This window comes from Equus przewalskii, chromosome 7, assembly GCF_037783145.1.
Source record: "Equus przewalskii isolate Varuska chromosome 7, EquPr2, whole genome shotgun sequence".
Classification (NCBI taxonomy): domain Eukaryota; kingdom Metazoa; phylum Chordata; class Mammalia; order Perissodactyla; family Equidae; genus Equus; species Equus przewalskii.
Genome location: NC_091837.1, coordinates 80,698,278 through 80,713,905, shown reverse-complemented (window position 1 = coordinate 80,713,905; position 15,628 = coordinate 80,698,278). Strand labels below are relative to the sequence as shown.

The following is a 15,628-nucleotide window of genomic DNA, read 5'->3' as shown; positions in this document are numbered from 1 at the left end:
ATCAAAAGAAAAGTTTATATAAGTACGAAAATTTGTCCTCAATAATCTAACCTACTGTACCACATAGTGAAGAAATTATAGTAACCCTTTCTTCAGTACATTAGTTTTTTTATATAATGCCTAGTGATAGCTCTAAGGAAAAAAAAGTATACTATGAGAATAAACCAGTACACAGCTATCATATCTATTTATTAATACCTGTCTCTCAGGAGATTAATAACAAATGCACATTCTGTCTTCAGACTCCATGCTATGATCACTTCTCGGCCTTTTGGCTAAGATCAAGTGTATACTCCATGCTATGGTCACATTGTACCATATACAGTAGGGGTATCACCTTGATCTTGAAAGAGTTGCTAAGTACTGAGTCTATCTCAGGTAGGTGAAGAGACAGGATAATGTGACTGAAAACCAAAAGAAACAGACAACAGACACAGACCCAAAGAGAATCCAGAAGGTGAAGTTACAGGACATGGACTTTAAAAAATAACAGTACTTAAGAGGGTCACTCACTACAAGATTGAGAATTTGGGAAGAGGACTGGAAAATATAAAAAAAGAACCAAATGTAAATTCTGGAATTGGAAAATAAACTAAAATTAAGAACTCAATGGATGGAAAACAGATGAAAAAGATCAGTGAGGAGGAAATTTGGTCAGAAGAAAATCGTCAGATTGGCGCACCAAGAGGAAAAAAAACATAGAATATGCAAAAAAATTTAAGAGACATGTGGGACATGGTGAAAACTCTAACATATAAGTACTCAGGAGTCTCAGCAGAGGAAGCGAGAGAATAGGGCAGAAGCGATATCTGAACAGATGATAACTTAAGACTTCTTTGAAATGAAAAGGTATCAAGCTTCAGACTCAAAAAGCAGAATACATTCAAAGAAAGCTACAAACATATCACAGGAAAACTGCTGAAAACGAGACAAGGAGAAAAATCTTAAAAAGCAATCAGAGGGAACGGCACATTAACTTCAAAAGAGCAATGGTAAGATTGAAACAATGGATGCCAGCTGTCTTAAGTTTGAGTTCTCCCTAAAAGCAGAATCTGGGATGACACAGTTGATTTGGGAGGTGATCCCAGGAAGCAGGAGCAAGGAGTGGGGAGACTGGAACAGGAAAGGACAAACGAATGTGGGGGTCCCTTAATGAGGCTGCCACTACAAGCAAGAGAGGCTCAAATCAGCAGAGACCTTCCAGAATTATCTACCCAGTGGACAGGAAGCTGGAGCTCCTCCACAAGTTGAGAGCTGACTCCAGGCAAATTAAATCTCTTGCACTTCTGGACTGTGCTTGTTCAAGGGCCAAGCATGCCCTAGAGAATGAGTAAGGGCCCTCAGGCAGAAGGTGGAAAGGGTTCTGGCATACGCTTGCAGTAGGACAGCACTAACATGAGAAGTGCCAGCAATCACACAAATTTTATGTGATTTGCAGCAGATATCAAAGGCGGGCTGACAGGAGATGATACAAGAGACCAAAGGCATTAGAGCAGAAGACGATGAAACTATAGTTTCAAAGTGCTAACAGAAAATAACTGCCAACCTAGAATTCCATACCCAGCAAAAATATCTTTCAAAAGTGAAGGCAAATTAACATTTTTTTAGATAAAAAAATGAATTCATCATTGGCAGATACGACTACAGGAAGTATTCTTCAGTTAAAGGAAATGATCATAGGTGGATGCTTATAAACACTGGAGGGAATGAAGAGCAATAGAATGATAAAACCTAAACGATTAGTGAAAAAAGGTTTGAAATACACAGAGAATTAAAACACAACAGCTACAGTCTGTAAGTCAGGAGGAGATAAATGAAATTACAGCAATCGACAGTCCTCACATGGTTTAAGGAGTGGAACAATCAATATCAGAACTTCATAAATTGAAGATGTGTAATATAATCTCTAAGGAAACCACTAGAAGAGTCAAGAAACAATGTATAACTATCAAGCCGAACTGAAGAGAAAAATAATGAAAAACCACCCAAACAAAAGAAACGAGTGAAAAGGAAACACAGGAAAAGTGCGACAAGGAATAAATAAATAGTAAAATGATAGGATTATAGTCAAATATATCAGTAATTAAATTAAATGTGACAGTGATTTAAAAATACACAAAGACATTTATGTTTTAGGAATTAGATACCTACTTTACAATGGGACTTTTCCCAGTATGTTTCTTGTGGATTATGGTGTGTTGTAACACATCTAGAGTAGAGAGAAAAACAATTTATTATACAAAATGCTTCTGGAAAAATCCAAAAGAATGATGCTACTAATTTATGTCACTATGACAGTGTCGACAGACCGTGTAGACCACTTCTAAGCATTTTTCAATACAGAAAATTCCTTAAAGAAGCAATTTTTCAGGGATACAATAAAAGACTGAATTTCCTTAATATTTAAGGAAATATTCTCTCAAATGTGTTCCACCTAATAGCAAATTGATTTTGCCCAAAACTATGAAAGTCTAATATAAGCATGCCACCACAAACTATAACATTTCATTTTGGGCTCTTTTTTTAACCAGTGAAAAAACAGAGTGCCTCAAATATTCAAAAAACACATATCTATTACTATAACCAACACCAACGTATCCACCTCTCAGATATCACTATATTTGCCTCCTTTTTTTTAAGAAACACAATTTATCACAGAAACAAGTGACAGCCTTCCTCCATTCCATTCAACTCCTTCCCTTTACAGAGGTTAATTACTCAAAATATTCTAGTGCATGTTTTTATTTTAACTACCTTGGTGCTGCATGTTTGAATATACGATAAATATCTTTCATTTTAACTGCCACCTAACACGACTATGCCACAATTTACTTATAACTTTATTAACATTTAAAACATTCAGGTAAAATACCCAGGTATTTGCTATTTCACAGAATGCTGCCAAGAGCACCTGATCCCTGAGCACACTGATGATGATTTTCATAGAAGCAGAACTGCTGGGCAGCGGCTTAAAATTCGTCACCTCCAATTCACCACAGTGTCCAATTTCTGTCCATAATAGTTGTACCAATTTATACTCCCATCAGCAGTGGATGAGAGTTCCCATCACTTCATATCCTTGAAAATGTTTTGCCAATCTGAGGAGTGTGAAATAAAACCTCATTGTTTTTAATATGCATTCTCTGGATTACTTGTGAAGCTGAACATGTTTAAAGGCCATTCAAGTTTCTTCTTTTATGAACTACGTACCTTTTGCCCATATTACCATCAGACTGATTTTCTCATTGATTTTTAGGAGAATCTTTCTATCGTTTGAATATAGTACTTATCTGTAAATATCCTGCAAATGTCTTCTAATTGTCTGGTTTCTTGTCACATGTAAGTTCTAATTTAGATTGGCAAGATCTCCACCATGGTCACGCTTTGCCTTGTCAAGAAGGCCTTATCTTCCCGGATTATTAACATTTAGAAGTTTAAATTTTACAGTTTATATATTACATTAAGTTTTATTACATGTAAGTTGTAATTCACTTGAAATTTTTGTCCATGATGTAAGTAAGATCTAATTATATAATATTTTTTTGATTGGGGAGCTGGCCAACACCATTTACTGAATAGTCTCTTTTCTCTCCAATTATTTGTAATGCCACCCATCACATTCCAACTTCCCATATGTCTGTTTCTCAGCTCCTTAATCTGCTCCAGTGGTCTGTTTACCTGTCCCTGTGCCAGTTATCAGGCAGAATGATTTATTCTGGTGAATCAACATTTACCTTCTTCTTGACTTGAAGCTTCTGAAGTGTCTTCTTTTAAGTGTTCTAATATCTTAGAAGTTTTCAGAGAGGATTGTAAGTTACCTGCAAGAAGTATTCAACACCATTAACTTTCTAGGAAAACTACAACAGAGACAAAGAAAACAACCGTAAAGCTTACTTTCCCCCCAAGGCAGATGAGAGTGGAGGGTTAGTGGTAAAGAGAACATTTCCACTAGTTAGGACCTTTAAGAAAGCAAGATGACACAGCACTGAAAGCTGGACTCAGACTGGGGACCCAGAATCATGGAGCCAGCTCTTCCTGTAGGAACCAGGGGACTAGCACAAATTTCTTCATATCTGTCAGTGCCATGTGCTCAAGTGCAAAATGAGGAGACGGATTTAGATTGGTGCTTCTCAAACATCTGTGGTAAGGTTTTTTTTCTTACTTAAATTTCCAATCTGTTGTGAACAGTTATCTTTGTAAAATACAATAATAATGTTGCGGCAATGTCAAATCGCTACAAAAGTCTCTCCACATCTATTCTCAGTTTCTGTTCCTCTATTGCAAACCAGTAACAAGCAATTTGTGGACGAGCACTGACTCACAGACACATTCTGATAGCACTGTATTACTTCTCCATTAAAATACAGACCAGTGAGAATCAGAGTTCAACATTTTAAGTCATTTAGAAGTTGAATATTTGTTTTCTCAGTTGTCAGGATATGTGAATGTTGCTCTCTATCCCAGGGGGAAAAGAGGTAGAGCTGTCATTTTTTCAAAACAGTAAGTGCAAATGAACTTTGACAACGTGTTCTTTGTTGAAACAACTTGGACACGTGTGAACATTATCCTGACCAGATTTTCTACAATTTCAAAACATGTACTTTAATATATTATTTTAATTTCAGAACAATTTGATATCTTAAAACAAAATCTACCAGCCTTTTTGGCATTGCTCACTTAATTTAAATACTGCCAAACTCTCAAGATGAGTTTACTATTATTCATTTATGTACTACTTACTTCGGTGAGTTTTCCTGAGCAGTCTGTTAATCTGAATGAGAAGTTTAACTTTGTGCTTCAATGCCTTTTTAGAATTAAAGAGATGCTATTTATAGATCTTCATTAAAAAGTAATTACACTTGGTTCAAGCAGTTAGGACTGGTTGTTAAATCTATACAGCTCTAGAATGATCAGTATTCTCTTTAAAAACAGCTACTGCCACTATTCAGACATAAATTTAACCCTGGAGTTATTCATCTTGTCTTAGTCAACTCATGAAGAGTCATAAATTTTAACTGCTACTTAGCCATTTAAAACATTTAAGGCATATATACATATACAATTAGAGAAACTTTAAAAGTTAACCTATATGTCATAATATCCAATCATATTTTTTTCCCTTTTTTTCACATCTTGACTTGAGAAAATATGCATTTTCTTTCCCCTTTAGGTACAGGAAAACACAACTTTGTTGAAAGCAGAAGGATTTAAAAGACAAAAAAATACATAGCTGTTTGCCATAGTGGCTGTACTTAAAGTTAGCAGAAATTCTCCTAAAGCATACATATTTTGTTACTGGCAAAATATTTGCTAAAAAAGGCAGCTGAGATAGCTGTGCATACAACTAAACATAAGGCAGATTATGATCAGTGAGAGCAAAACTGAACTACAGGAACATAATACAAAACTGAGAAACCTTCATGAAAGAGGTGAGGTTCCAAGTGAGTCTTACACAGATGTGATTTTAACAGGTTGTGACAAAAGGAAGGATATTTAAGTATGGGTACAGAATGAGCTGAGACACTGGGACAGGAAATGGCAGGGTGTCCTGAGTGAATGCTGAGCCTGAGGGATGAGAAATGAGGCCCAAGTACGCTCCTGACAGGACTTAAATTTCATACCAAACATTTAAGGTTTTGAATAGAGAATTAACCATCAAATTGATCTCTGAGATAATCCTGGGACAGGTCAAAGTACAGTGAGAAACCAGAATCTGAGAAAAGAGGCTTTGCATGGTCTATGCATGACAGAAAGGCCTAACAAACAACAAGCTGATTGCTAAGGAGGGGTAAAAAGGAAGCTGCCCTTTGTCTATCATGGTTCGGCCTTTAAATGACTGAATGCAAAGAGGAAAAGTGAGAAGAGTAATATAATAAGGCTGACGTTTACAGCCTGGGAGGCTGGAAAGTTCGTTATGGGAACAAGGCCCATGAGAGGAAAGGCAGCATCTTTACGAGCCGTCGCCCAGCTCTGTCAAGGAACGTAAGGATCCAGTGTGTCCACGAGTCTCACAGATACTTGGCCTTCACCTTGGAATCAGTCTGTTTTGTTACATTAGCTTTTATACATTATTTTCTCTAAAACTGAAGCATAAAACTCATTAAAAACTACAAATATTTCTTAATTGTATGTCAATCTTCCTTGGCTTTAACTAAAATGACAACCCCATACAAGACAGCGTGGTAAAGCAAGAAAACCAAGCAAGAAAAACATCAGATTTCTACAGAGAAGCAGAGGGACGCTTACTGAGGCTGTGTAGAGGGTCTGATGATATGGACTGAAAAAAGCTGTGTACTTTCTGACTCTGTAGAAAAGCTTGTGATGAAGTTGAAAATAGCTGCCTGCATATGAAAAGAAAAGAAATGTGTTAATTTCATGTAATATAAATCCACAAGAGTCTCAGTTAAGACTGTAAAGCAAACTTAAGTGGCAGTTTAATTCAGCTATAAAAAAATACACTGTTTTCCCAGGGAAAAGAATATTTTCTAATGTATTTCCCATAGAAGGAAGTGAATAAACGTCAACAAAACTTATTTGCAAGAAAACAACAAACAGTCTTATTTTTAATTTAATATAATCTAGTGGTAAGGTTTCAATTCTGGCAAAAAAAAGTGTATTATTTCAGCCTTTTGCCCAAGTGGTCCAACAGCCACAGTTCTACTCAGAAAAAGAACTGCGATGTCTTTACCCTTCTTCATAGGTGTTACTTTTCATCATCTGGCGGTACACCATGGAGGAACCTTCCCCGACGAGACTGGCAAGTTTGGAATGCTGCGGTCGGGTTACTCACAAGTTTTACTACATCCTGAGGCACAACTAACTGACAATTCCTTTCAGTGTGTATGATAGTATGATTCTAAGCTGTTATCTTTGAAAACGAGCTTTCCCCATATTTTATTAATGTAATTAAAAGATTTCAACTGGAGGTCCTCCCTACAAAAGGGACCCTGCAAAAAGATGCATAGTTACAGCACAGTCTAATGGAAAGTTTACTCATAGATCTGAACCCAGCTCAACCACTCAAAAGCTGAATCACCCTAAATAAGTTATCTAGCCTTTCAGCTTCAACTTGCTCATAGGGAATACCACCAAATTCTTCAAGGTTATGACACTCAAATAGTATTCGTAAATTAAACTGCCATCATGCTCAACATACAAATCCCCCCTCCATTAATTCTGAAATTAATTACTTTAAATGATCATTTAAATATTTTAATTCTTAATTTCTCCCCAAGGTTTCTGACCTATCATTCAGATAAATTACAGAATCATTAAATACCATACGAAGAGATGACCCTTATGGGCCAAAGTTGCCTTGTACATCAAGCAAAATTGCTTCTTGATACTCAAAACATGGAGGTAAATTCAATAGGAAGACTAAAGGCGGAAATGAAGAGATGGAAGAAAAATGATGTAAGGAGCTAATCTAAACTTCTAGATCTGAACACATTACCTAAGGCTAGGGATTAAAATCCAAAGGTAGTGGTTGGACCTACCGCCCACTTACATTTACAAAACAACTGGTCAAAAGTACAGGCACACCTTCAATTCAAGGCTGGAGTCCCAAGAAATAGCTCAGACACCACCTACAACTCCAAATAGCAACTGCCTATCCACTCGGGAACACCAAGCACTGCATTTAAGCCACACCTGAGATAAAGGCATGGGCTTGAAATCAGCGTACAGATTAAAGTCCCGGTCCTTTAGTGCAAGATGCAATTACACGTATATTACAAAATCAAAGTGGTCATAAACTACTTAATGAATTAAATGACTAAGAAAAGCAGGCTTACATTTTAAATCATAACCCGAATGTACACCTCAGTGCCATATTTTCCTTTTCCTAATTTACAAGGTGTTTGGAACGAAATTCAGTGTGTCTCGTACCAAACCAATCTCTACTTCACTTATGAACTTACTTCCTATTTCTCACTTCCATTTCCCTTCTCCTTTATAACTGCTGCATTTCTTAAGTGACATGAATGAATGATAAATGATAATCTAAAATTCACAAACTGAGAAAGAGTGTCCTAACACCCTATTAGCGGTGTTGAGACCACGGGCTAGCCATACAAATGGACCAAAGATTTTTTTTTTAATTATTATTTATTTATTTTTTGGAGGAATATTAGCCCTGAGCTAACATCTGCTGCCAATCCTCCTGTTTTTGCTGAGGAAGACTGGCCCTGAGCTAAGATCCATGCCCATCTTCCTCTACTTTATACGTGGGACGCCTACCACAGCATGGCTTTTGCTAAGCGGTGCCATGTCCACACCCGGGATCCAAACCGGCGAACCCCAGGCCACTGAGAAGTGGAATGTGTGAAATTAACCGCTGCACCACCAGGCCGGCCCCGGGACCAAAGATTTTTTAAAAAGGGAAGTATCAGAATAAAAATTTTTTAATATAATTTTTGAAGAGAAAAAGTCTTTCTAAGGACACAAAACCCTGAAACCATAAGAGAAAAGACTGACAAAACTGACTACATAAAAATTTAATTTTTATGGTCAAGAAATAACGACAAACAGGGCTCCTTTCCTTAATCTAACAAATAACTCTTATAAACCAGTAAAACCAATAAAAAAGTGGAAAGGACTGAAAAGGCCATTCATGGAAAGTGCAAATGGCCACTCAAATACAAATTAAAATGAGACAGTCTTCCTTTTTGAGGCTGGCGAAGATGAGAAATTGAGAGTATTTTATGATTGCTGAGGCGTGGCAAAAGAGTTGCTACCTCTTTAGAAGTAATTTGGAAATACTGCATACTAAAAGAGGCATAACTTTTGACCAAACAATTACAATTCTAGGAATTTATCTTATACCTAAATGTATCCAAATGTGTTAAAAAATATATACATGTGGACATTCACTGTAATATTACTGGTGACAGTTTAAAAATATCTAGGAACAACCAAAATAGCCAAAAAATATACTGGTTAATTTAATTATTTAGGTGCAGCTAAAAATGGAATATTATGTAGCAAAGAAAGAACAAAGCAGCAATCTTTTTACACGTACTAATGTGTTACCATGTCCAATATATTTATGAAAAGAGCAAGTGGGAGAAAAGTGTGTATAGGATAATTTAATTTGAACAGTAAAGGAAATACTAATTTATAAACTCTGGGTGTGTGCATGCACAGAAAATTTCTGAAAACTTACATGCGATTTTTAAAGAAGGCTACTTCTAGTGACTAGATTTGCAGAAAAGGAAATTAGGGACTTTCTACATAACACCTTCCTTTGCATTATTCACAAACAGCTTGAATTACATCTTTATAGTAAAAAGGCTACCTTAAGACACACAAACACAAAACATGATCATTGCTGAGAACCCTAAAAGCTATAACAAGGAGTCAGACACATACCTCTTAACTGTGGTCTTGGCCAAAGCCGAAATTCTGAAGGTGACCACTTGCGGATATATTTTCCCTTTAGAAAACCTCAAACTTACAGAAAACTTGCAAATACAGTAAAAAGATTTTTTTTTCCTGAACCGTAAATAGCTGATCTGATGCCCCAACATCTGGTAAGACATTACTATTTTCTATGAAGACATTCTCCTACAACCAGCATCAGAACACTGACACTGATAAAGTACGACCTCCTCATCCTCAGACTCCATTCTGTTTTGCCATTTGACCCCAAAGTGTCCTTTTTATCACAAAGACTCAGTTCAGAATCTTCACTGAATCCAGCTGCCATTCCTCTCTACCTTCTCAGCCCTCTCTCGACTCTCATGGCTTTAAAAGGACAGCCCAGGTATTTTGTGGAACAGTCACAATTTGGGTTTGTCTCATGTTTCTCAGAATTATAGACTCATAGCAGGCATATCACAGGAGTGAGGCTGGTTCTTTCGCTGCAGCCTCTTGTGTGGTGGGCGATTTTGACTGACCTGTCACTCATGGAGTTCACTTTACCAGAGTAAAGTGGCATCTGTCAGGCTTCTCGGCTCTAAAGTTACTCTCTCTCCCTTTCTAATTAATAAGCATTATTTTGTGGGAAAGGGCTTTGATACTGTAACTATACTATTCCTCAAACATTCAATTTATTCATTTATTATTTATTTCAATATTGACTCACGGTTTCCAATTTTATTCAATGTTACTATGATTATTTATTTTAATGTTTGATTTGCCCCAGGTTTGACCACAAGAGCCCCTTCAAGCCAGTTTCTGTGTCCTTTTGACCAAGTCACATCATTTTTGGGGACTTCTTTGCTTTCTGGTACAACAGGCTCATCTTACACTCTTCCTGCTCCAGACCTGCAATCAGCTCTTCCTCCAAGGAGATCCTAGGTCTGATTACTGGAGAATGGTATTAGAAGTCAAGATCTGGACACCAGGTATGCATGTTGCTACTGGAGTGTGGCTGCTTCCAGATCCTTTTAATGAATAGAGCCAGGAAAGATATATGTGTACACACATACGACTATATTTATTTCTCTATCTAGAAATATATCCTGAAAGTTATGAGTTTGCACCAGTATTTTCAATTGCAATCAGAAAACCAGAGTTCATTCTGGATTTCTCCTTTTCCATACTATAACTCCCTTCTCCAATAGAGACCTGGTTCTCACTATTCTAAATGTATTTAGTAATTAGGTCAATCTCCCTGTAGTAATCTATCTCCCATTATCACTGTTGCTCCCTTCCAAGCCCCACGCAGATGCCCTCCTGACCCCACCAAAGCTCCAATGCCCTGCTGGGCCACCCGTCATGTGCATGCCCTCTGAAACATTATGCCAGGCCCCCACCACCATCACCCAAGAGCAAATGACTTCCTCACCCCACTCATGTCCCTCTATTAGGGCACAACCACTAAACCTGATGCTGTTGCCTAGTTTGCTCTATGCCACTGAATGGCTTATGATTTAACTGTTCAGGAGGGACAGGGAAAAGAGGACAGGAGCTGGCAACGACTCTTTAAAAATGAACCTAGGCACTGGCATTACTAAGATGAAGCACAGTTCAGCCTATCTCCTAGAGCACACGTGCATCAAGTTTTAAAGTAACTGTCTAAGCTGAAGAATAAATATCTGAGAACATGGAAGAGTATCTTAAAAAACAGTACCAGGAGGGGCTGGCCCCGTGGCTGAGTGGTTAAGTTCGCGCACTCCGCAGCAGGCGGCCCAGTGTTTCGTTAGTTCGAATCCTGGGCGTGGACATGGCACTGCTCATCAAACCACGCTGAGGCAGCGTCCCACATGCCACAACTAGAAGAACCCACAACGAAGAATACACAACTATGTACCGGGGGGCTTTGGGGAGAAAAAGGAAAAAATAAAATCTTTAAAAAAAAAAAAAAAAACAGTACCAGGAATAGGAAAAACCAGATCTGTCAGCTATTAATAAACTATGAAGCTCAAATAAGTAAAATGTGATCCCAGAAGAAGAATGACAGATTGATGAAATGAGAAATCCCAAAATATGTTAATATACCTGAGACTGTAGGATAAAGAATCATACAGGAAATAAATATAGGAAAGGACTAATTCATTGTTTGGAAAGAGAAATAAATTTAGATCCTGACCTCATTTGGCATAACAAAATGAATTCCAAAATGATTAAAGGAAACAAAAACCAAAAACCACCACACACACAAAAAAGTACATCGTGTTTCTAAAGTGAGAGTGCGTTAAATCTTTAAAGTAAGTGAAGGATATGCAAGGCCCAAACTTAGAAGTTCCCAAGTGACCAGTCAGTCTCACTCCTACTCCCCAGGCTCTTCTTCCCGGGAGACAAGCCTCTCTACTATTTTATCACGTTTTTTCAGAGATATTCTACGCACACAAACACATACATATCCTTTCTTTAAAACAGTGACATTCTGATAACTGTTCACGTCTCGCTCCCCCCACCACTATTTCGCGTACCTTTGCTAGCGTTCTTTTTCAATAAAGTGGCATAGTATTCCAGTAATGAACATACCATGAGTTAACTAAGTCCCTATCGACATCTAGCTGTTTCTAGTCTTTTCTAGTCAAAAAATATGACGGTAAACATCCTTAACATTCATCTTTACATGAAAGTGGGAATATGCCTGTAGGATAAATTACTAGAAGTGGAACTATTCAAAGGTTATCTGCACTTAAGTTTTGATAGTACCAAACAGCTTTCCATAGAAATTTTACCAATTCATGCACCTTGCCACCGAGAGTACCTGCCGAACTTTTTGATCCTTGTATATTCAACAGGTTAAAAAATCTCAAGGTTTTAATTTATATTTCTTATTATGAGCATCTTTCACATGTTTAAATGACACTTAAAATCCCAGTTTCTCTGTGCTATTTGCTCATACCTGCTCCCATTTTTCTCCCTGCTTTGGACTACTGGTTTTTATTCTCTTACTGACTTTTAAGAGTTTATTTTACTGAGAAAGAAGTTATCGCAAGTATTTTTTTCTGAACTTGAGGTCTGTCTTCACTTTATGTGTATTTTCTTTCTTACATCATGTAGAAATTTGACTTTTGAGTATTCAATTTATGCTTTTCTTTAATGGCTTCTAGGTATTGTATGATATTTAGAAAAATCTCTCATAAACACATTATAACTATGATTTCTTTTTTGCATTTAAATCTTTGAGCCATGTAGAGTTAATTTTGATGTAAGGAATGACGTAGAGTTCCAGCCTAATTTTTTTCCCAGATGGCTACCCAGATGTACCCAACACGAAACAATCTGCGAATGACTTTCTAATCATGAAAGAGATACACAGGAACACAGAATCAAAGACTGAGAGGCTTAACATAATATTTTAAACTTCACTGAAAAAAACTTAACTGAAAAATACTATATTACTAAAGATAAGTTTTCTATTAATATAGATTTCATTTAAAAATCTAAAAAAACTCCACGAAGATCCATAAAGATAAACTGGTCAAGGACAGATGATCTTACAAAATAAATAAATGGCTAAACTTACAGAAAGATACTGAATTTCACTAATGATGGAAATGAAAATTAAGCCAATGAGATAATCGTTCACCCATCAAATCAGGAAATATTTTTTTAATGATACTGAAAGCTAAGCAAGCTGTGGTAAGCAGGCAAGTTCAGACACTGGGAGTGTGTGCTGCTATGCACGAAAGTTTTTCATAAGAAAAATGATAACATATGTCTGGGATCCTTAAAAAGAATCATATACTCTTTAAATCAGTAAATCAATTTCAAAGAATCTCTCCTCAGTTAATTATTCATAAATCTGGGAAATGTTTTAAGCCCAAAAATGGTCAAAGCTTTATCTTTAGGGGAAAAAACCAAAAACTGAAAAATTAAAAACAGAGAAATAAAGGACTAGACAGCCAGATGGGATATATTGTGTAGTCAAAAATACTTCTGACAAATTAAACATAAAAAATGTTCACAATTTGAGAGGAAAAACAGGATATAAAACTGTATATCTAGTATTACAGGCAAAACAAAAAACAACTAAAAGACAAAATAAAAATGTCAATAATAGCTGAGTAATTATCTTTTTATTATTTTTCTATGTTTCCCAAATGTTCTATATAGAGCTTCTGTTAGATTTATCATGAAAGCCCCAAAGTACCCAAAATTCAATGATTCTATATGGAGCACTTTGTATAGAAACATACTGAATAAGGTTGTATTATAATTTTATCACTCTAAATCAGAGCAATACGGCAGTCAAACTTTGAGTTCACTACTGGTCAGCCACGTGACCTCAAGCAAGGTGAGGACCTGGGTTTGAATCTGAGGCCAAGAAGCAAGACTGTCTGGCTGGGGATAAAGCACACACTGAAGCCGGCACAGACAGGGTAACAGCACATGCCGACTTGCCCCTAAAGATGCACATTCTGTTGCTTACCACACCCCAGAGGCTGCCATCTGGCATCCTTGCTATCTCTGCCAGAGCAGACCACCAGGCTCATGTTGACAGACATGCCCACCCCCCGTATCACATCTGCAGAGCTCCCTCCTGACCCACTCCTAGAAGCATGGTCTGAGCACTCACCACTCTCTACGGCCTGCTATTCCACGTGTGCTCTGTGCATCACCAGCATCTCCTGCAGCCTACTAGAATCTCAGAATTGTGCCCACCCCAGTACTATGGAGTAAAAATCTGTACTTTAACATGATCCCCAGGGATGCATATGTCCAGTGAAGTCTGAGTTTCACAGGGGACTCAGCAACTCAACCAACTCTTCCTCATCATCATCACCCAACCTCTCAGCTGGTCTCATCCCTGGAACGTGCTCTGCAACCACTTCCTAGACCCAGCCCCTCCCATTTCTCCTCCTCTTTCTCTGAACCCTCACACTATGCCCTCTGAGACACCCCAAATATTCAGGCTCTTCAATGAACGGAGCCCATACCCCCTTATTCTGACTAAAATCTTGCTAGTCCCTGGGATCCAGCTTTCCTCATAGCCCACTCAGGTGGACGATGCTCACGTCCCCTCCTATCATGGGTGGGCTGTGAGGGAGGAAGCACTCCTGTCAGCCTGCCATTCGGCCACTCCACCCTCCAATTTCACCTAGTCTAGTCACGTGGCAACCTGCAGGTCACTCTTCCACGCTTATATTCAGTTTTGGTCCCGGCCTCACTGTCTTCTCTACTCCAAGACTTCCATTGTGTTGTGGGACTTCAAAATTGGTACGGGTGACCACTGAACACTCCAGGCTCTTTGCCTGGCTGTCTTTTTCCCCAGGGACTTCCTCCACCTCCTATCTTATTAAGTCATTTACTTTCCATAGTCACACCCTGGACCTTGTCATACAATGAAAACACTCTCCCTCCCAGATTTCGCCTTCTCTCCATTGAGGAGCAAACATTCGTCCATCTTCCCAGCCCCACCCCATCCCGACCACACTCACTGGGCCTCTCACTTAGGAGAAGAGGTCACTACATTAAATGATGCACATCTCTGCTCTCGCTCCCTCTGCCTCAGCAAGTTGGCTTCCCAAATTGAGCTGTCTTAGGTTCAGAGGGCAGATAAGAAGTCTCACTTAAGCCTTGACTCTAAGCTGTATATGCTCCCACGGTGCTTTTACTTATTTTACTTATTAATAACTGCAAGTTTCCAGTAAAACAGCATTTGTTTCCTTGGCCATGAATCCTTAATTTATCTCTCCTAAAGGGAAGCCCTCTGAGAGCGGGGAGTGCAACAATTCCCAAACCACAATTCAAATCTCTAGCTTACAAGGAATTCGTTCATCTCAAAATTCTAACCTAGAACATTTCACACTCTAATTCCAACTTGATTCTCTCTGCTTAATTACTTGATTTCTCCCATGATGCCCGCTCTCCAACTGCAGTTCACTCTGCTCTATCAGACTCATCCTATTTTCACCCTATGAACCTAACTGTCCATCATTTTTAAAAACTTAACACTTCTTCCTAAATTCCCTTGTCCCACTGTCCTTTTGCCACATCAAAGAAACTGGTTATCCAGGACAAATCCAACCCTCTGCTTTCCTAACACGTGGACCTGAACTGCTGGAAAGATAAGACCAGTATAGGACAGACCAGTACCACTATAATTTACTGATCTTCAGCCTCAACTGGACTCTAAACCTCATCCAGCTTACTAGGATTCCTTTATCATGTTGTTTTCCATACCCTCACACGACTATTTTAAATCCCTCCTACTCGCAAACATTTG

At 38.1% G+C, this 15,628-nt stretch overlaps 1 protein-coding gene across 25 annotated transcripts in view; it reads right to left on the bottom strand.

Annotated features, from left to right (window-relative positions):
* Nucleotides 1-15,628, bottom strand: part of ZCCHC2 (zinc finger CCHC-type containing 2) — a 56,747-nt gene that overhangs the window by 17,495 nt on the left and 23,624 nt on the right. For all 25 annotated transcript variants that reach the window (XR_011542809.1, XR_011542805.1, XR_011542806.1 and 22 more), the window contains exons 6-8: nucleotides 6,247-6,341; nucleotides 3,735-3,818; nucleotides 2,152-2,209 (exon numbers count right to left, since the gene is read on the bottom strand). Coding sequence is in view for 4 of the 25 variants with exons in the window: in XM_070630283.1 (XP_070486384.1) it covers nucleotides 2,152-2,209; nucleotides 3,735-3,818; nucleotides 6,247-6,341 (237 nt within the window). In the remaining 21 variants the exon portion in view is untranslated. The remainder of the gene's footprint in view (nucleotides 1-2,151; nucleotides 2,210-3,734; nucleotides 3,819-6,246; nucleotides 6,342-15,628) is intronic.